The sequence below is a fragment of the Hippoglossus stenolepis genome, chromosome 15 (genome assembly GCF_022539355.2).
Source record: "Hippoglossus stenolepis isolate QCI-W04-F060 chromosome 15, HSTE1.2, whole genome shotgun sequence".
In the NCBI taxonomy this organism is placed as follows: domain Eukaryota; kingdom Metazoa; phylum Chordata; class Actinopteri; order Pleuronectiformes; family Pleuronectidae; genus Hippoglossus; species Hippoglossus stenolepis.
This window is the reverse complement of record NC_061497.1, coordinates 15334140-15355657: the sequence shown is the minus strand read 5'-3', so window position 1 is coordinate 15355657 and position 21518 is coordinate 15334140. Positions and strand designations below refer to the sequence as shown.

At 41.7% G+C, this 21518-nt stretch overlaps 2 protein-coding genes across 5 annotated transcripts in view; both read left to right on the top strand.

Moving 5' to 3' along the window:
* Nucleotides 1-968: 968 nt before the first annotated feature.
* LOC118121883 (RING finger protein 145) lies at nucleotides 969-14939 on the top strand. The gene is made up of 12 exons (XM_035178108.2): nucleotides 969-1152; nucleotides 4146-4404; nucleotides 6192-6300; nucleotides 7652-7743; nucleotides 9414-9649; nucleotides 9818-9993; nucleotides 10373-10513; nucleotides 10614-10796; nucleotides 11230-11377; nucleotides 11465-11587; nucleotides 11720-11953; nucleotides 12093-14939. The coding sequence occupies exons 2-12, from the start codon at nucleotides 4221-4223 to the stop codon at nucleotides 12756-12758; spliced, it is 2292 nt and encodes a 763-aa protein (XP_035033999.1). The 5' UTR covers nucleotides 969-1152; nucleotides 4146-4220; the 3' UTR covers nucleotides 12759-14939.
* A 3912-nt stretch (nucleotides 14940-18851) lies between these two features.
* LOC118121902 (transcription factor COE1-A) overlaps nucleotides 18852-21518 on the top strand; it is an 85560-nt gene continuing 82893 nt past the window's right edge. For all 4 annotated transcript variants that reach the window (XM_035178147.2, XM_035178145.2, XM_035178146.2 and 1 more), the window contains exons 1-3: nucleotides 18852-19630; nucleotides 20316-20472; nucleotides 21277-21340. In XM_035178147.2, coding sequence (XP_035034038.1) covers nucleotides 19500-19630; nucleotides 20316-20472; nucleotides 21277-21340 — 352 coding nt within the window. In that variant the 5' untranslated portion in view covers nucleotides 18852-19499. The remainder of the gene's footprint in view (nucleotides 19631-20315; nucleotides 20473-21276; nucleotides 21341-21518) is intronic.

Here is a 21518-nt window from a genome sequence, read left to right as displayed (position 1 = left end):
TCTGTGGTTGGACTGTGTTTGTCCTTTGTTCGAAGAACTCAGCTGACTGAGACACCACCCTAACCATATATGATGCTATTTCCTCTCCAACACATTTAGGATGCAACATATAAGTCACACCTTTACAGACTATATGTTCCATAAACAGAACAATACATTCACGCCCCATGCATGTTTTGGGGTCAGGAGGTAACCCACACACAGAGACACTTAAATATGAGCACAGACACTGTGCTCATCACTTTTCATCTCACTTGCAACCTCCAACTTGCCTGTGTGATCCTTTCTGCAGAAAGCTTTAACAAATAAACTTACAAAGACAACTTGTCTCAGAACCTTGTTTGTTGACCAATTAACACCACCAGTTTTGTCTTGATTTGTATAAAAGATTGTGGGTCTCTGTTTCCTTAATATGGCGAGTGTAAATAAATAAGATAAAGGAAAATGGGGAAGGTAACAAACAATGCAATAACAATCTAAATAACAATAATAATAACAGCAATACTACTACTACTACTACTACTACTAATAATAATAATAATAATAATAATAATGACGATGAATAAATATAGAGAATATAAAGTATAAATAATGGAAAAGCAATATATTATAGTGACTTAGTAGCTATATTATGTGCTGAATATTGACTATGAAATGAAACAATAATAAACTGTAGTTTATAACTCGAGTCGTCAGGGTGTTTTACTCGAGTAGGATTTTGAAAGCAGGACTTTTGGATGTAATGAAGCATGTTTGTGGTGTTGTTACTTTTATCTAAGTTACGCTTGCGTTGGTATAAAAAGTGCAGGGCCAATGAATACAAAAATAAATAGATAAATAGATACATTAAATGATAAATAAATATATAGATAAAATGAATAAATAAATAAATAAATGAATAAATAGATAAATAGACTAATAGATAAATAGATGAACAGCGGGCAGTCTGTAGCGCATGCTCAGTACATCCCGCTCGGTACTCTGGATAATGGCTGCTAGGTGAGAGGAGCGGATGGGCCGCATCCCTTCGAGTGTGAGACGCTTCCACCGACAGGACCGTTAACTCGGGCGGTGCCGAGTTAAAATGGTCGATATCCGACCCGAAAAGCATCCCGAGACCGTCGCACACACACCGAACATCGTCCCTCCGATGTAAGTCCCCCTGTATTTCACTTGTTGGCCTCGGCCGGCCGCTTGTTAGCCCGGCTACAGTTGGACTTAGTGGCTGGGATAGGAGTGGGGGGGGGGTTGCGTTAATCTTCACTAGCTGCTTTGACGCTAGCTGCCTTTAGCATCATGCTCGTGTCATGTGCGTGGAACCGGAGAGTCCCAGCCTCGTTATAACCGGGCGCCCTCCTCAGGTATGTTCACGTTTCCCGGTGTGTTGAAAGTGTTGCTCGGTTGTTGTCAACAGCTAACTAATGCTAGCTGGCTACGTTAGCTTTGAAATTGACGGCTGCTGTCCGCTAGCTCGCCATCTCCACGCCACATCTTCGCCTTTACAGCTCCATCTCCCTCCTCAAGACAATCCTTAATATTAGTGTTATTATTATTATACTGCTGCGTTCGCACCAGCCCGATTAGCAAAGTGCTGCGGTGTTTATGCGGCGAAGCTAAGCTAACGTCGAGACGAAGGGGTTACTAGAGTTCATGGCGAACCACGATCGATGCCGCACTCGCTCATCCGCGGACGCTGGTGGTGGTGCCCGTGTTTCAGTGAAGCGAGTCATGGTATAAATAACCCCATGCAGACTTAGTGCCACTACACAGCACCCTGTAGCTGTTAGTGGATTAAGATACTTAGAATAAAACTGTGGGAGACTGCTGCGTTATATAAACTCGGATTCTGCGAGGAGATCTCACTGTGATGGTCGTGGGGAATTCAGTTATGTAAGTTGTCAGGATCCTGTCCCAGGCCGCAGGGAAATCATATTCATATTCATAATAATGCATGTACAGTAGCTTTCAGTCGTTGCAAAGAGGACAATTTAAAAGCAACAATACAAAATGTCAAAGGCAACAAGCAAAATACTACAATAGCATTTAAGACAGCAAATTGTATTCTACCAAATCTAAAATCAAGGGCAACAAATGAAATTATGCAACATCATTTAAACTCAACGGTAAAGGACAAAGAAACACAAGGTATTGCTAATAACAAGTATAAGTACGTTTTGAGAGATGATTTGTAAACTGAGGGTTCCTCCAGATTGTTGGGGTGACGACGAAAAGCCCGGCCATCTTTGGTTTTTCAGTCTTGAACGAGGAATATCTAACGGGTTCTTATCAGGAGATCTCAGGCTTTGGGTTGGTAAGTACTGATTTAGAAGCTCAGCCAAGAAGCTTTGTGCCAAGCCTTGCAGTGCATTGAAAGTCCCCAGCAACATTTTAAAACCAATCCTAAAACAATTGGAAACTGTTCATGTCAACTTTGAAGAAGCCTCCGTAAGTGTCTTGTAAGTGCACATCAGAAGCTGGAGGTAGCATGATCCAACTTGGTTATTTATTTTGTTTGTTACTTGTTTGTGGAAAAGACTGCAAGAGCTGAGTTGTTTGTCAGAGTCATCACCGTTTGCCTTGAGGGGAAAAAGGCAACATGTTGCTTCCTGAAATTTCACTTTGTGCTACTGTGAATTTACTCAAGCTCCAATACTGCTGCAGGAGAGTGTGATTATTAGTTATTGGTTTGTTTGAGTTCCTTCAGTCTTAAGACGAGCGAGTTTAATATTTACGATTTTTTTGCATCAATGTGGTGAAATGCCTCAGTAAAAACCTGTTAAAGATATTTGATTCATGGATATTCTCATCTGGTTGTTTTCATAAATACAGGGTTTCTCCATTTAAGTACGTTGACTTTTATGTTTGTATCTTGATACTGTGATATTCAATTTCCAATGTTGTGATTCTGTTATGCTCCTACTAATAGACAGTTTTGTTAAATTTCTAAATGCATTTGCCACGAAGAAATGTAATTTACATGTTAATAGAACAGTCTGTGAGAAAACTGAGGAGGTGTGTAGGTGAATAAGCAGATTTGGCTGGTATGCCTCATTCATCAAGCCTGGTGTTGAGTCACATCTGCATGTAAAACATCTGAGAGTGTTGCACAGTTTCCTTGTGCTCATTTTAAGTTCTGTGCAGCTGATATGCAAACAAAACCGCCCAGAGTCATCTGTAAGTCTAAATTGATTATTGACTGATAGATTTGACTATGCAAATTCTACTTAGGTGAAGCAGTTCATCATGTAGCCACCGTCCAAACTAGCTAATGTATAAGGAACTTTACCATATAATCACACTTTGGGAAGTGGAAAAACCTTGCGGTATCCCTGTGGAGTCTCAGCAGTAACATCCTTTTCCAGACTAGCTGGTTTCCCCCAGGATTGTGTTTCCTGCATTCCTGTCTAAGCAGCAGAGACATACGTTAACACACATAGGTGAGGGAAGTCAGCAAACAACAACAGTTGCATCTGACAGTAGTTTTTAGTTCTGATAACTCAACCACCTGACTGCTCCTCCTTGCACAAACACATAAAACCACTGGGGAAGCAGCAGTGAAGCGCCACTGTAGGAATTTGTTGCAGGTAGTCATTTCAACAACGTGCCCTAAACAATGCAGGAAAACACCCAAGTTTTCCCCAGTAGTGTGTAGCTTAGTACATGTTTCCCCTGAGGGTGTAACTGACACCATTAACATCTAGTATGTGAGTGTTTTCTGTTTTGTACATGGTGGAATAATAGGTTTTAGCTTCCAAACCAGCCAAAACTATATTTTGCCATATTATGCAAATACTAAATGTTATTGTGATATTTTTCATCGATTCTGCAAGTACATGTTTATTTAGCTTTAGCTTGAAATATGGACAATTAAACATTATGCTAACTGTTATAAGGATGGGAATTTAACCGGTCACATTTTTTGCTGGTTTTAAGTGATCTTAACTGGCAATTGCTATTTGCACTTTTCATGCAGAGATTCACTTTTCACTGCATGTAAAAGCACATTTTGATTGTAATCTTGCATCATGAGAAATACATTTTTTGTATCTGTTTATCTCACCTGCTTCTTTCTGCACTTCCTCTTTGCGAGTCTACATCCTCTTTGCATCATATTCAATCTTGTTTTCTGTGTCTTATCTCTACAGTGCACGGCGCGTCCACTCTTAACATCCTGCCTTCGAGGCCACTTCTGCCTGCCGATCAGAGGGTAAACTGAGGTCATGGCAGTCAAGGACCGTGTCGAGGCGGTGCTCAATGTGGGCCTGCGTGTTCCCAGCATCATGCTGCTGGACGTCCTCTACCGCTGGGATGTCAGCTCCTTTTTCCAGAAGATCCAGCGCTCCAGCCTCTCCAACAATCCCCTGTTCCAGTACAAATACCTAGCACTCTACCTGCACTACTTAGGTCAGTGTTACTGTCTCTCGCACACACGCACACACACACGCACACACACTATACAAATGCTTTACACTGTCTGCAGTTCATTGCATTTTAGACATTGGATAACAAAACAAGTGCTGAAAGAGCTGTGGCCTGTATGTCAGAGTTATCACGACCTGCTGTAGGTGTTTGGTTTGGCATGGGTTATCAGCTGAAGTGGTTCCTGCTGTGCTGGCTTTATCGGCAGGTCGAGGGCCAACAGAGTCAAAGTTTTATCCCTCTTGATTAGATTTGCATGATTTCTTTTTTTCCCCCATTCAGCATCATAAGCCCTCTGTAGCTGACTGGTTCAGTTTCAAAATGTTCACACATGGTGGTCTGCTGTCTGCCACCAGACTATGCATAGTTGTGAGAGTGGAATGAGAATAGGTGGAGTGTGACAACTGATCTATTGATTTATCCACTGATAAAATAATATTTAAATAGAATGATGCAGCCCTCTCCTCCAGCTGGGTGGCTCATGTCCTTGGCCCCTAAATGTTTCTCAAATTTTGGAGTCGTTCAGTTTCTTTTGCACTTCAGTTTCTTTTCATTTGTCTGTTTAATAAAACTTCACAAGTAAAAAAACGATGTGAGTGGGTGTTCATGCTGTTCCCCTGGATACCTAGTAGTGAGAATTGCTAGTGCAGTGACAAGGAAATGATACCTCACTGCCTTCCCACATACTGATCTCAGCCAGAGCAATTGCCCAAATCAGGGGAACTGCTGTCATGATCAGTTCTCACTGAACTTTAACAGTGTCTGTGTTCGTGGAGGATTGTATACTTGGATTTTAAGTAACATTATTTTAAGTCTAATAGCTGCAGATAAGCTAAATGCTGGAAATCCAATTTTTTGACCGCTGCCATAAGTTTGCCTTTTGCCAAAACTCAAATCATCCACTAACTCTAGAAAAATCCATTGACATATCCTGCTGATAGTTGATGGTGAAAACCTTAGTTTGGAAGGTAGCGAAGGTTAAAGTAATGAACTCTACCACATCCCCCAAGTATGAGGAAATGTGGATTAAACACTCCCTTAAATCATTTCCACTTAAATGTTAACATAAAAGGTTTACGAGTGTATTGTTAGTCTCCCTCAGCTGTTGTAAACCTTGTGATTCAAGGGATGACAAACCATTTTAAGGCTGTTACTCATCAACTAAAAGACAGAACCCTCGTTTTAGGACAGACTACAATCTGATTCCCGTAGCCAATAATGGAAACTTGATGTTTCAAAGTCTGTGCAGCTCAGTGATCCAGTCACATACATTTCCATTGACACAGAAGCGGTTCAAGGCAGAAACAAAAGTCGCATTGAAGTTGAAATGAAGTCTGCTTTTAGGGCTGTGGTTTCGGCTGCAGCTACAAGAAAACCCACAGCATACTGTTGAGTTTAGTGTTTGTTTCTATGCCTTTGTGTTTGTGTGTGTGTGCTGTCAGACTGGGCTGCAGTTGGTTTATGAGCCAATAGGCTTGGTATGTGCTGATCTGTGCTCTGTGTGGACAGAGAGAGAAGGGGGAGAGAGAGGCAGTGAAACCAATGTGACTGTTGCTATGCGAAAATATAATAACTTTTTGGACATGGTTTTATTTTACTGTTGTACGATAAGCCTTTTGGCAGCTGTGACTTATTGACTGTCAAAAACATCTCCCTGCACTTACATAAAAAACATCTGTCTCACGTACACAAACAGGAACCATTTGAAATGCTTTACTATTTATAAATATCTGTTGTATGTGACCATGTGTGACTGTGTGATTGCCTCGCAGGTTACATCCTGAGCTTGGTGCTCCTCACTCTGCCTCGTCAGCACCTGGTGAAACTGTACCTGTACGTCCTTACGGCCCTGATGCTGTTTGCCGGTCACCAAGTCTCAAGGTATATACACAAACACTAAGGATGCATGATGGGCCAATATCTTTATTGTAAATATCGATTATTGTATCTCAGATGATAATTGTGTCTGATAATACAGAGCAAAATGCATTTGTCTTACTGTAAACTATAATGGTTTATCCTACTATAGATTTGCAGGGGCTCCCTAGCCTTAGTCAGCTGTCACTCTCCCAAAACGAGACAAACCTGCAGAATTTGAGCTTTTATTTCCCGGTATTTACTGCTACAACCTTCAGTTTTTAACTTGCCCCTTTTTCAAGCGAGCAGATGTGACTGACTGCATTTCTTGTTGCCTAACTGCCCTTTAAGATGGTTTGTTAAAACATTTGATAGCTCTGAATGTATAAGGATAAACCAACATTAATAAAAGAACAGAGAGCTCTCTTTTGGAGTAAAGCAAACCATTTTGAAATGGATAAAAGAGGGAGAATTGATCAGAGCCGTTGCTCATACATTGACCATTGCAACTGAGCTGTGAAGAAAAATCACAAGCAACCTTAGGGCACGGGTCGGATGAAGGCATCACAATCCACTGAAGAAGTTTTAAAGAGAAGAAATATATAGAGCATAGCACAAGATGCAGAGCACGCAGAAGCAAGAATCTGAATAACAGAATAGAATAGCAAAGAAAATGTGTGGAGAAAGAAATGATCCGAAACTTAGAAGCTCATCTGAAACATGGAGAAAGTGGTGTTGTGGCTGCTTCTTTAATGGGACCACTAATCTTTATTGCTGATGTGATGGTAGCAGCTAAATTGATTCAGAAGACTACAGAAGAAATTGTCTTCAGTTTAGACAGAAATTATCAAAACTAATCAGGAAGAACTTCATCACGCAGCAACACAATGCCCAAAACACAACTAACACAACAAAGAATTTCATTATCGTGGTGCAGGGTTTTAGACTGGCCGTCTCTGACCTTAGACCTAGAAGAGGCTGTGGTAAAATGCTGGAAAGCATCACAAATAAAGAATGCAACAGTCTGGTGATGTCAGTGGGTTGCGAACAACAGTAATAGAACTAAATATTTCATGTCATTTTCCTCTCCAACATCTGCTCCTTTTTTATTTTGTCACCTAAAAATGGGGCTTTTTCATTAGTTGTTTTAAAACATCTGGATGTAAGCACCAGGTAATAAAAGCTGAAACTCTGAACCCTTATCTCATTTGTCTTTTATTACAACAAAAACATAGGAATTGACCTTGCTGTTCCAATAGTTTTGAAGGAGGCTGTAGCTCTAATATGTGTTTTTCCTTTTGTTCAGCCACACTGTAGGTCAGTTTATCACAGATGTTTTGTGTAAATTGAGCATTTTTTTACTTCTCTGTTTCAGGGATTATGTCCGCAGTGAATTAGAGTCTGGCTTCGAAGGACCTGTCTACCTGGAACCTCTCTCAATGAACAGATTCACCACTGCACTCATAGGTAAAACAAGCACACTTGTGTATTAAATGTACATGACGAGGAATGAATGCATTGTGCACAAACATAGTAAGGAAAATGCACTTCAGTAGTTCTTTTTGAGCTCATGGGTTACGCTGTAGTCTGACTAGCACTTCCACAGATGTAAATACTTGTCGCAGTGATGCACTTACTGCCGTTTGTCAGCTTGGCAGTATGTCTCATCCATTTCTCTCAGTCGCTGGACACAATACTCACTGTCATGGTTCAGTCAGTAAATTGGACATGTGCATCATCTCCTCTGACGTCTTCTGTCGTTTATGTGTTGCAGGGATTTCAGTAAAAGTAACTGATATTCAACAGTTATAATTTCAGTCACCGTTGTTTGAAGTAGAGACAAACCAACACACAAGTATAAATGCTCGAAACGCCACTTGTGTAGGCTGCGACATAGGCTCTGCAACGATCCTGCACCAATTTATAAACCAGGCTTTACTCCTCTTCCGTTTCAGTTGGAATTTGATCTTTCTCTCTCGTTCATTTTTCCCCCATGCATTTGGAAAGTCTAGAAAAGTACGGAAACTTAATTTAATAGATCTTCCTTCCCTTGCAGTACTGTGGGAGGACGAAATGTCAATTCTATTTTCTGTGACAGCGAGAATCCCTAAGGAAATTACTAAACTCTCTTCTTGCAGCTGCAGCGTCTTTCTGGTGACGTGGTTGTGGAAACATTTTAGCTTCCGTAGAGATTCAATCAAGTATTATTCAAAATTTCTTGGCTTTATTTAAATGTCCCTAAAAGGTCACATCCCTTGCCACTTTCAGGACTACATTCCCACTACTACAGTACTAGGAATACGGTGAAAACTGGCTCATGTTAAAATGGAAAATATTCTTATGTGTCTGTAGGACCTGCTTTCATTTTGCTAGAGTGTAGTAACAGAGTCTCCTGTGCTATATATAGACCGTGCTGAGTGCTGATATCACTGCTCAGTGAAAGCCTGAGAAAGTGAAAACAACATCCAGTGATAAAGATATACTGCTGTAGACAGAGGAGGGAGATTAAATCTGCTAAATACTAAAGTGGCCTCATATTGTCCCCACTCTGGGATCGCCATGAATGTTCTAACGGGAAGTTAATTTATGTGGGCTCTTTATTGCACAAAGATTTAAAACAATACATCATTCAAAGCAGTTCAAAAATCACGTCGCTAAATTTGTTTTTGTCCATTTGTCTACGTTTCTACAGGGTCTTAAAAAGTCTAAAGTTGTATTAATGTTTTTAAAAGTCTTGAATGTTAAAATAATAACTTATGCACATACTTCATACGTTTAGATACGTCTTAACTATGTTAACTTTAATTTAACGCTACTTCGTTCAAGAGTTATATTTTGGCAGCACGTATAGTTGACTCAGTGTGTTGCAGTTCTTTCTCAACAATACCAACATTATCACACTAATAAAACTACAAGCAAGACCAATGAGGAACTGATGACTGATACAAACACCCTGATCAGTTCCTTTTCTTCGATTATGTGGTAGTATAAGTAATTCTGGGACTCCGATAATCCTTCGTATCAGTTGGAGGTGATTTAGGTTTAGAATTTTATTAATTGTGGTCCTAAAAGGTCTCAAATTGAACTTGTTGAAACCTGCAGAGTCACCTGATGTGTGTATGTGCATCTTCTTTCAGGTCAGCTGGTGGTGTGTACGCTGTGTTCCTATGTGATGCAGACCAAGAGGATTTGGCTTTTCTCTGCTCACCTTCTTCCTTTGGTGGCCAGACTGTGTCTGGTCCCACTGGAGACTATTGTCTTCATCAATAAGTTCTCCATGATATTCACTGGCCTGGAGGTCATTTACTTCCTGGCTTCTAACTTACTGGTACCATACAACCTGGCTAAGACGGCCTACAGGGAGCTGGCTCAGGTAATAAACTATTAATGTGGTCAAATGTTGCTAGCTCTTTCAGTTTTTATTACAGGATTTCAGCTATAGTAGTCCTGTGAGACCTCATATACAATATTCATGGTTTTCTGTCTTTGTCCCAATTACCTCCGTCTCTTCTCTATCGCTGACGCTCGCTCTGTCCCCCAGGTGGTGGAGGTGTATGGGCTGCTAGCATTAGGTATGTCTCTATGGAACCAGCTGGTACTTCCTGTTCTCTTCATGTGTTTCTGGCTGCTGCTCTTCGCGCTGCAGATCTACTCCTACTTTAGCACCAGAGACCAGCCTACCTCAAGGGAGAGGCTCCTTTTCCTCTTTCTTACCAGGTAAAACCAGAGCTCATACTCTTACTGATTGTACATCACAGACTCTTTGAGTGTGATCCCACGGCTTGAGTCATTGTATTCCTACAGATGTAGTGATGGTGTGGCAATGTTTAACAAATAATGTTGGCTTCTGCATTTAGCCTTTCTCAGCCTATAGGAGCTGTACAAGATTATCATAGAATTATTATTTTCTGAATTTACATTGAACAAATTATTGTGTATCCCGCTGCTAATTACATTTTGCAGTGTGGTAAACACCCTGTCTGCCCAACATAATAATCTAAACAACCAGTGAAAATCCCAGAGGAAATGATTCCTCCATTTTCTGCTCCACCCGTCTCCCCCTCTTACATGCTCTCTCCTCCCTCCCTGTCCTCAGTATTGCAGAATGTTGTAGTACACCGTACTCCCTGCTGGGTCTCGTTTTTACTGTCTCCTTCATCGCTCTGGGGGTTCTCACACTCTGCAAGTTCTACCTGCAAGGCTACAGAGCCTTTATGAATGACAACACCATGCACAGGTCAGTCCCTACATATGTCTGTACCTGCAATTGTGTCTGTTAGTATGTTTTTCCTAATCGTAATCATTTACGAGGTCATGTTTTTTGTTTGTCCCTGCAGAGGAATGACAGAAGGCATCACCCTGCTGATCCTCGCTGTCCAGACCGGCCTCATCGAGCTACAGGTCATCCACCGAGCCTTCCTCCTCTCCATCATCCTCTTCATCGTTGTTGCTTCAATCCTGCAGTCCATGCTGGAGATAGCAGACCCCATAGTCCTGGCTCTGGGAGCATCCAGAGACAAGTAAGATGCATTAACAACATTTCTTGTTTTAATGTTTTATTTTGGATAAGTTTAGCTTTATTTTAGTTGACTAATTCATGTATCACCTTTATATTTCAGAATCTGAAAGTGTTCTATTTCTATCAAGAATAAATGTGTGCTTATAAAAAAATGAAGTATAGCATTAAACATGTCTCTTCAGATTTACTCGGTCATTCCCCTGTCACTTAATACCACAGGCACAACTAGCTGTATATGGAAAAAACTTTAAGACATGATCTGTCAGTGTGCCATTTTGCCAAAACTACTGAACATATAGATTTACATCTACCTGAAAAGCCAATCAATGCTTTGTAAAATAACCAGTATCTGGACTGAATTTGTGTGTAAGAAAAAGATGTAGAGATAGAGCTGATCATCTTCTCCTTTGCTCTTTTCACCATCCGTCCTTTAGGAGTTTGTGGAAGCACTTCCGAGCTGTGTCTCTGTGTCTGTTCCTGCTGATCTTTCCAGCCTACATGGCCTACATGATCTGTCAGTTCTTCCACATGGACTTCTGGCTCCTCATCATCATCTCTTCTTCCATCCTCACCTCCCTGCAGGTAACATACAAGCAAATACCGATAATTATATACATTAAATCACTATGAATGTAATCATAATAATTTTGTACCCACCGTCACCCCCAGGTTCTTGGCACTCTGCTTATCTACATTCTCTTCATGGTGGAGGAGTTTCGTAAGGCTCCTGTTGAGAACATGGATGAAGTTATTTACTGTGTCAATGGGACCTATCGATTGCTGGAATTCATGGTAAGTGTTCCACACACACATAAACACAGGATACATTATCTCAAGCGAGAAGGCAGCATGTGCCCAAGGCAGTGACATACAATTTGACAGCGGTATCTCAGCCTCAATGTCGCGTATCTCTTCCTCTGCCAGGTTGCGGTGTGTGTGGTGTGCTACGGCGTGTCAGAGACAGTGTTTGGGGAGTGGAGTGTGATGGGAAGCACCATCATCCTGGTCCACTCGTACTATAACGTCTGGCTCAGAGCCCAGCTGGGCTGGCAGAGCTTCCTGCTCAGGAGAGATGCTGTAAACAAGATCAAAAGCCTCCCCACAGCAAGCAATACACAGCTGGAACAGTACAACGACATCTGTGCCATCTGCTACCAGGTATGAGTTGAGGAATCACGAATCATTCACTCTAAATCTAAGCTAAAGTAAAGTTTTATTTGATACCTGTTCTCATTGGCTAAAATTGATTTGAAATGTTGAATTGAACTGCAACTGCTTTTGTTTTGAATACTTCCAGGACATGAACACAGCGGTGATCACTCCGTGCAGTCATTTCTTCCACGCTGGCTGTTTGAAGAAATGGCTCTACGTACAGGAGACGTGTCCTCTTTGCCACTCGCAGCTCAAAAGCCAATCACCTGCCACTAGTGTCCCCAACCAAGAAAACCCTGCAGCCAATCAGATACCTGCAGGGCAGGACGAAGCCACAGCCAAGAATGAGCAGAAACCTGGTGCTCCTCCAGATGATGGGAAGGGGGAGGAGGGAGCAGGAGAGCAGGAGGGAGAAAAAGGACCTGGCACGTCAGTTGGAGAAACTTCTTCCACTTCCTCCAGTGCGCCCTCTGCTCCCCACAACCTTGTCAAGACTCTGACATCCACCTCCTCCTTGTCTTCTTCTTCTTCTTCATCCACACATACAACTGATTGTCTGCAGAATCAGTTGCCCACAGATCCTCCCTCTTGCTCTTCTTCCTCTGACAAGTCGGACATACCCCCCTCTTCTCCATCGCCCTCCATCCCTTGTACGTCTCACCACTCGTCTTCACAGTTACAGGCCCAGGCAGAGATGCCCCCTGCTGAACCTAAGCCCGCCCCAGCCTCCCCACTCGACAGCCCATCGTCACAGCTCGACCAGCCCACCTCCCCATCTGAGGAACAGTCTCCCCCTCCTCGCAGCCTCTGAACCCCATTGTAACACATACAACATACATGCATGCACATAAGCAGCCCTCAGTCTGCCTATATTCCACTTGTTGAGCATTTGGCTCTTTAATCAGGCCAGAAATTCAGCTCCAAACCCCTTCATGTCCATGGGAGTGATTCAAACTCAATTCAGAAAAATGTTAATTCATCTCAAAATCCAATGGGAGCTCTCCATCATATCCACAAAATGTGAAAACCTGATTGAAACCAAAGTATCAGGTCTTTTTTTTTTTCTTTACACCCATTAGAGACACACATCGACATTGCTTTTGTTTTTCTCATTTCAATCCCAGACATTTCATGTGATGGTTGCTCCCATCCTGCCTTTGTTCGTGCAGCTTCTCTCATCGCTGTGCATCTCATTTATGTTTTGCGGTCGCCCTGTATGTGCCATGATCTCACAAGGAAATGGGTCAGAAGTTGGGAGAACCTTTATAGATGATTGATAACTTACGGTGGAAAAAGTCTTAACATTTCATAAAGTCAACAGATTTTTGAGTTTTCACTGTCGGACGGCAGCAGCTGTGTGTATGAATATGATGTGTTAACAGACTGAATGTTACTTCCTGAGGCTATCACATGACCTGAAGCCTGGTGCTGAGCAGAGGATACATGGTGTGGTCTAGTCGAGGGTTGCAGTGTGAGCAAATCAACGTAGAGTAACTCATAACTCATTTCATGCGTCAAGCTTTCTTTATCATCATACTGCTTCAATATTCGATTCAAACTTGTTTGGCTGGTCCCAGCAAAAACATTCTTTCTCATCGCCAAACTCTTGTATTGTTGTCAAAGAGATATTTTTATGGTAACTTTTATTTCACTGCTTAATATCGACAACATACTGTGCAGATGGACTGAAAACAAGGGAGGGATAGATGAGAGGAGGTGGAAAAAAAGTAGCCGAGGCCAGAGTTTGGATTTGAAGCGTCAGCATTGTTCCGCAGATCCGGCAAGGAGCCCAAACTTTGTTGTTATTGGCTTTACTTCACTATGGTACTCATCCCCGCTCATCCCCCATTTGTACCAGTCCATCCCAAGTTTATCAGCCCGGCGATTGTTGAAACTCTTTATGTCAGGACCCAATCGCATCCAAACACCCCGTGTTTTCTAAGACCATCATTATTATCCTCTTGCTGCTTGGTCACTTCACTCCATGAAACGTTACTACCAGCAAATTGAGCTATGAAACATAGCTTTTTTTTTTATTATTATTTCACACGTTGTTATGCACACACATACTTATCTTAGCAAAGGGGGCAGGATGCAGAGAAGTGTGTGTGTGTTGAAAAGTCAGAGTATTTAAATGGGAGACTTAAAGTTGAGAATGCCGGGTCCTAATGCACGCTTGTATGTAGAGCTTGCACGCTGCCACGGTTACCATAGCATTTATTTGTTTGTCCTCCGTGTGCTCTAACCTTGCTACCAATGTTTCTCTGCCATTTCTCTCTCTCTTTTTTTTGTCTTTTTTGAGTCGCATTTGCACTAATGTCATTTATACTAGCAATGCTCCAAAGCTGTTCTGTGGCTGTCAGCAACCAAATACCCTCTGACATGTTTGTGTCCAAGGAAGCAGCCCAATCTGTTTGTGTCTAATGTATATAAATGTTGCTCTGTATGGCATCTATATTAAACCAGAGGAGTGTTGACATGAAAACTAGGTAGGGCTTGAGTTCTCGGAAGCTTCACAGTGGCTCAGGGTTTCTTTGTTTCTGTACTTAACCTGTGAACAAAGAACAAACTTGTGGCCGAGAAGCATTTTGGGGAAACCAAGGGTTTCTGATCTGAGACCAGCCAGTGTTGCTGCTTCTCCTGTCTATATGACGCGTCCTCAAGCTGGTGTGATCACTCTGGTGCCCTCTAATGTTAGGAGTGGGATCAGCATGGTGCAGATGGTCAGGAGAGGCAGTAGTTAACAACCCTCAACAGTATTACCTTACTACCACTAGTACTAAAGGTCTTATTATTATGAATGACTTTATTCTTGACATTTAGCGAAGCATTGGCTGCAGGGCTGAGAATGAATACATTATCAATGTAGGATCAAACCTGGCCAACGCTGTTTAACTGTTTGTGTTTATTTCTTTTCTTCTTTTTTCTAAAGAAATGAAATGTAGAGTTTGATGTATTTTGCACATGTTCAAATGAAAGGCAAACATAAGGACTCTGTGTTTTTGTTGAACTTCTTTTATTATTTTATTATTAGATCCATTCCTCAGGCTTTGATTTCAAACGAAGCACTTGACATGATTACACATTTCATTTTCATTGTGGAGCATTTTTGAATCGTGCCGTTCAGAAACATCACAGGCAAGATTCAAAGTCAAATGCTCCATGAGGTTAAAACTGCCATTGGCAACTGTATGGGAATTTGCATCGCAGCAGAAGGTGATAAGCGACTGTCAGCTCTCGATTCCTGACTCATTTGAGTTCATACTCCATGTTTTAGAAAGTTCAGGCTCTGAGCTGTGACATATATTCTTTTAAATACTGTCAAGGACAGTTCTATAAATGTTGGAAGGTAAATGTAAACTTCAGTATTTAAAATTTGATCGTGCAACCCATAGAGAAAGCTCAGTTGAGTCTTTAAATGCATTATTTACATTCCGGTGCATCTCTTGATATATTTCAGCTGTGGGATTGACTTCATTTAAAATGCATCAGCAACTGTTTAGGCTATTTGCCTGCGAGCCAAAGTGCCAAACAAATGCATCAAGCCGTCGCTGCTGTTCTGCACATGAGCGACATCATCTATACGTTCCTCCATCTCCACCCTGAGCCTGAGCAAAGTGTTAAAGATTGTAAAACGTTAGTCCCCGTCAGTCCAAAAGTGCATAAATCATTCCTCTATTATGTTCAACATGTAAGTGAATATGTTAAAGGAATGGAGAGCTGCCATCTGCACTCTGACCACATTTATTTTGTGAGAAATAAGAGTAAGCACTGCTGTCCAGTATCGTTGCCTCTGACGGGTGTGTTGAGATTTATGTCAAAATAAGCCGGGTCACGTTCTGGGCCGCTCAGACTGAAACTCCTTTTCACCTCCTTTTTTTTTTTCTCTCCTGATTCGTTTTTTTTCTCCACACACACATTCAGGACCTGCTCTGTAAAACCTGACTCTGAATGCCAGTCGTATTCTGTCAAACTGCTCCATGGTTGGTTTTGGATTTTATACCTGGCATTGCCTTGGTTATTTTACAGAAACTGAATGTCAGAAATAAAATGAACCATCCACTCTGGACCCTGCTTTTATTTTGAGATGCCCTAACTCACGGTTTGTTAAACATTTATATTTGTGATAGTGAAGTTGTTGTATATGAAGTGGTAATCTGTTATTAGATAGATCGGTAGATAATCCTTTACTGATAAATTGGGTACTTAGATAAAGTATGAAAATATAGTAGCATAAAATAAGCGCGTTATAAAAACAATTAGACACAGAACACAACTAGGATTACACTCAGTAGAGCACATACCTCTGCCAAGACCGCCAAAAACAGTCTCCATAATTCAAACAAGCCTTATAGTTAAGGCCACATTGTGTTTGTCAGCTGCTCATTGGTTGTACTTTTAACATATTTCCTATTTGTTGCCACACAGCAGCTGAAAACCACCTACATCCTTATGAACCACATTTAAATCCACTGGACACAGATTTGTATTTGGATCTGCATGGAATTGCACTCACTGCAATGCTCTAAATATGTCTGAAACTTTTCATCAAGGTTCGTTTGTTTGATTATCAGCAGGATTACTCAAAAACTACTTAACTGAATACCATGACATTTTGTGGAGAGGTTGGGCATGACCCAAAGAAGAACCCATTAAATGTTGGCGTGGATCCAGATCAAGACTCAGATTCAGGTATTCTTTTTCACTTTCTCTAACATTGTTAGATATTATTACAGGGTTTTTGTTTGACATTTTTGTTGATTTCTCAGAAAATGATTCATGGAAATTGATAAAACAAATCAGATGTGTTTAGGGGACTGATATTTGGGCGCAATTTGGTGCAGATCCCCCAAAAATCTGGATGTAGTGAGTTTAAATGTGGATTCATAAGGGGACTGTACACACTCTTGAGTGCAATTCTGAGCCATGTCATTTCGCAGTTTAGACACACGGTGGCGCCGTTGTATAGTTCTTTTTATAAAGCCCCGCTGGAGAGAGAAGCCCTGTTCTGTCACAGCTGTATGGAGTCATTGCGCACGATCCAGTGGAGTTAACGCGAACATGATCTTGTGTTTATGTTGCTCCTCTTCTTCAAATGGCTCCTGTTTGCTTGTTAATATATCATCAGCTTTCTAATTATGTTTCTTCTTATTTAGGATTTTCCAAATATCCAATATAACACTTAAATACCCCTTTACTTTAAATTACGCAGATGTGATGCTGATTTCAAATTTAAAGTGGCCCCTTTTTTCTCTTTGTATTAAATCACCTCTCATAATTCTATTGGAACTGAAAATCATCTTATATCACTATATTTTATATAAATATATTTTGACGTTATGAGACTTAAATTAAAACGCACTCCTTAATCATATATTGTCCCTCTGTCGATAATATCCCTTCCTAATAGTTTTGGTGCATATTTTGACATTTTATTTTGGCATTAGAATGAACCAGAAACCACGCATTTTAATTCCCTTGGATACAATTAGAAGGTTTAAACCTTAGTGGCGAGTTGACACGCAGAGATTCATCTTATTTCTTGAATTGAATAAACTGAGCTCACACTCTGACTGTGATCGATCCACACAGCAGGAGCCTCTCCACACTCCTCCATTCACATATTTCCTCCCTCAGCTGTGAGCGCGCTTAAATCCCACATACACCGTCTCTCCCTGCACATATAAGCAGGAAACTGCCGCATAAAAGACTTTTATTCTATAGTATAATCAAGGTCAAGAGCGTTTTTCAATAACCCCTGGGAATTAAAGCCTGGAGCGGCGCCAGTTTGGCCCTGCCAATCATTCTCTCTCACTGAATAATACAGAAGTTGTTGACCTTTTGCACTTCGACAGATCAATACCATGTCGCTTTATTTTTATTTCATTTGTATTTGTTTATTTATTAAAATGGCTCATGGAATTATCCAGTCTATTAATATTTGTGTTTTTGTTTGGATCCCCTTGCTCTCGGCGCCGTGATGAATTGTTTGAAATAACAGATGGTGCTGGAGGCAGAGACAAAGCGGGGAAATCTGGTAGCAATTATCCTCAATTATGTTCATTGTTATTTTGAGCTAATTATTGTTATTGTCACTTTAGTTTGTGCGTCTTGCGGCGCTGCAGCCTGCAACCAGAGGGGCTATAGGAGATAATGCGTTGGGACGGTGAGATGTGGCTTTTTGGGATTGAGCCTAAAACCAATTGGTCTAAATAAAAAACTTAAATGTTCAGGCTGAGGTTTCATATCAGATCCTCCACATGTCTGCGGATGAAACAGTTTAATAATGGGCCTGTTTAATCCCTGCGTTTTTTCACTTCGTTTAAATTCACAGTTTTTGAGGCAGAAAACCCCCAAAATAAAAATTTAATAATCTTGTTAATATGATAGAAATGTTTGCTGTGATATTGCTTTGAAATATTAATGAATAAGAAAATAATATCTAATGTCTTATCTTAAAGGTCCAATGATAAAAATGTTTTCCCTTATTTACCATGAATATATATATTTTTTTACATCATTAAGTCCTAGTGAGTTTTTACGCACAAACTTTCCGAGTGGATTTTCTGCCTTTTAGCGCAAACGCGAATTATTCTCCACTTCTACAAGGAAGCGTTTTGCCTTGAAACATTTTTGTGTAAAAAAATAAATAAAGAAAGAATCCCTTGAATAAAGACAGATCGGGTCCCGGGACACGCGGAGCTGCGGAGGACAGCGGGACGCATGAGGAGGAGATGGGGCTCCGCGGACCTGACTCTCCACTCTCGTCTTTGTTTGGGGGCGTCTCCTCTCCTCCTCTCTCCTCTCCTCCCGTCCTATCTGTCCCCTCCCCTCCTCTCCTCCGATCCCCTCCCTCCCTCCCCTCCCCTCCCCTTCCCTTCCCATCCAAGCCTCCCTCTCTCTCCCCCCCCTCGGGCGGGAGAAGCCCGTGTTTGGTTCTCAGAGTGAGTCCTTTGGGAAGAGTCACAAAGCGTATTCCTCCAGAGAGAGAGAGAGAGAAGGAGCGCAGTGTCGGGAGTCAGCCGCAGGAAGCAGCGCTGCTCGGGACCTCCGCTAAAGTCCCGCTCCACTGGGCCGAGAGACGCGAAGAGAAAGCAAAGAGCGAAAAGGGGAAGAAAGACGCGTCAGATGATGATGACATGTGATCTAGGTGCGAGGTGATCTCTATTTTCCTCCGTGACAGCTCCAACTGTGGATCTCCGAGCGCACCAGGAGTGACTTTTACGCACCTTCCCACACTGGCTCAGTCCGCGTCCTGGCGTCCGTGGCGATTTAAATTCGTGGTTCAAGTCATTGACATTTTGGATCCTACTCTTCAGATGTGATTTCCCATCAGATTTAGCGCCCACTTCCACCTCAGGACTAGAATTAAAGGAATACAGAGTTTATTGCCTGATTTCCAGCGAAGCGCACGCAGCAGCAGCAGCAGCGGCGAAGAGCGCACCCACGTTTCTTCACTTGAATCAGGGTGAGAGATCAGGAGTGCACGGTGACGCGGGGAGAGACCGTAAGAACAGAGGTTTAGAGGCAGCAGATCTTCGGAGGTTTGTTAATGTTCGGGATCCAGGAGAGCATCCAGAGAAGCGGCAGCAGCCTGAAGGAGGAGCCGCTGGGAGGCATGAACGCGGTCCGGGGCTGGATGCAGGGGGGCGGCGTGCTGGACGCCAACACGGCCGCCCAAAGGTGAGCTCGTCCCTCCTGGAGGAGACACCACCAGACTCCTTTTACCTACCCATGGATTTTTTTTAAAATTTCTGTCAGGACGTACCGCTGCCTGTGCTGGACACAAGGCTGCGATGATGGGGAGCCTGGAGGATTTAACTGCTGCTAATTTGAGAAATTAAGATTTTCATGCATGCAGATTAATTCCACTACACATTGATCACTAATTTATAACATACTAAACAGTTTATGGCAACATGGGTATGTGTGTGATTTTGTACATGCAACATGCTCCTTCTGTCCAGTTGACTGAGTTTAAAGAGCATCAAACCAAATAAATAAATCTGGGCCTTTGCTTTGGGTTTGAATAAGAAAAATAAATGTGTCCATCCTCCAACTTTTCTAAACAAACACACAGTTTTATTTGAGGGGAATAAAATGATCTCCCTGCCCCATGGTGACAGAGATGTTAAGGTGATAAATCCTGCCCTCCTGTCACAGATTACCATTAGGATTGACCTCCAATATAAACACATTTGCAAGTAATTGAAAACAAATGGAGTTTGATTTTTGGGAGGATTTCATTCAATTGTAAAAATGTCACAGCCAGATCAAGAAAATAAAAAAAATCCTCTGAATGAAGTCAAACTTTTATCGCCTGACCACTGTTCCAACACCGACTCTGTTCGCGCCTGTGTGTCCGCAGTGGAGTGGGTCTGGCCCGGGCTCACTTCGAGAAGCAGCCGCCCTCCAACCTGCGGAAGTCCAACTTCTTCCACTTCGTCCTGGCTCTGTACGACCGCCAGGGTCAGCCGGTGGAGATCGAGAGGACCAACTTCGTGGACTTCATCGAGAAGGAGAAGGTCGGTGCAGAAACTCACTTTGATCATTTGTGGATTTAATATCCTGAAAGATCATTTATACCATTTATACCATCTGTGAAAGGCCTGAATATTCCCCTGTGGTTTGAAATGCTAGGTTACTGATGTCAATGTTTAATATCAAATAATGGAACATAACTTATCCATCAAAATTATTATTAATTTTATTATTATCATCATTGCTGTTATTATTATTTAAACTTAATTTTAAGTGAAAGGGATAAAATATAAAATATAATATAACACATTCTGTAACTCAAAGACCTTCGATTAATTTTTAATTTGAACATTTGCCATAATTATACAAAAAAAACAACCTCTGTGGGCTTTTAAAAAAATTGTTTGAAAATTACTGCTTCATCCAACACAACCACTTGTTCAGGCGCAAACAGCCGCGTGTCGACCGCGCTCCTCATCAATTATGGCCCCGTTTAAACGAGATGAAATGCGGCGCACGGGACAATCTGGTGTTGGATTTGTTTGCCCCTGCGAACAGAGCCGGTAATTACAAGGGGAATTAAAAAAAGGAAGAGCCACAGTAACACCGTGATCACGCACGGAGGAATAACAGCGCTGCTTTAATATGTCCGCTGCTGTGCACATGAATTACATGTTTATTTAATGCATGACCGCTGTGGATAGTTCAATCCCCTCCTGGATATATACACACACATATATATATATATACTTCATTTACACGCCTGAAGAGCGGGGCTTCAAATACATAAAATATTAATTTCCGAATATTTCAATAAGCAGCTCGGTGTTTGTTGTGTGTCTGTTAAGGAGACGACCGGAGAGAAGACCAATAACGGGATTCATTACCGGCTGCAGCTTCTTTACAGTAACGGTGAGTGAGGTCACACAAACACACTCTCCTGCAGCCTTGACAATAGATTTCCTGTCTGGTGACACAGGAAGCAGCTGATGCATCTTTTATTTTTTAGATTTAAATGTGGGAAAGCTGTGCAGCAGAGGGCCAAAGACCCAGACGTGGCACTTTAATGCTTCACCAATGTTTAATTTGA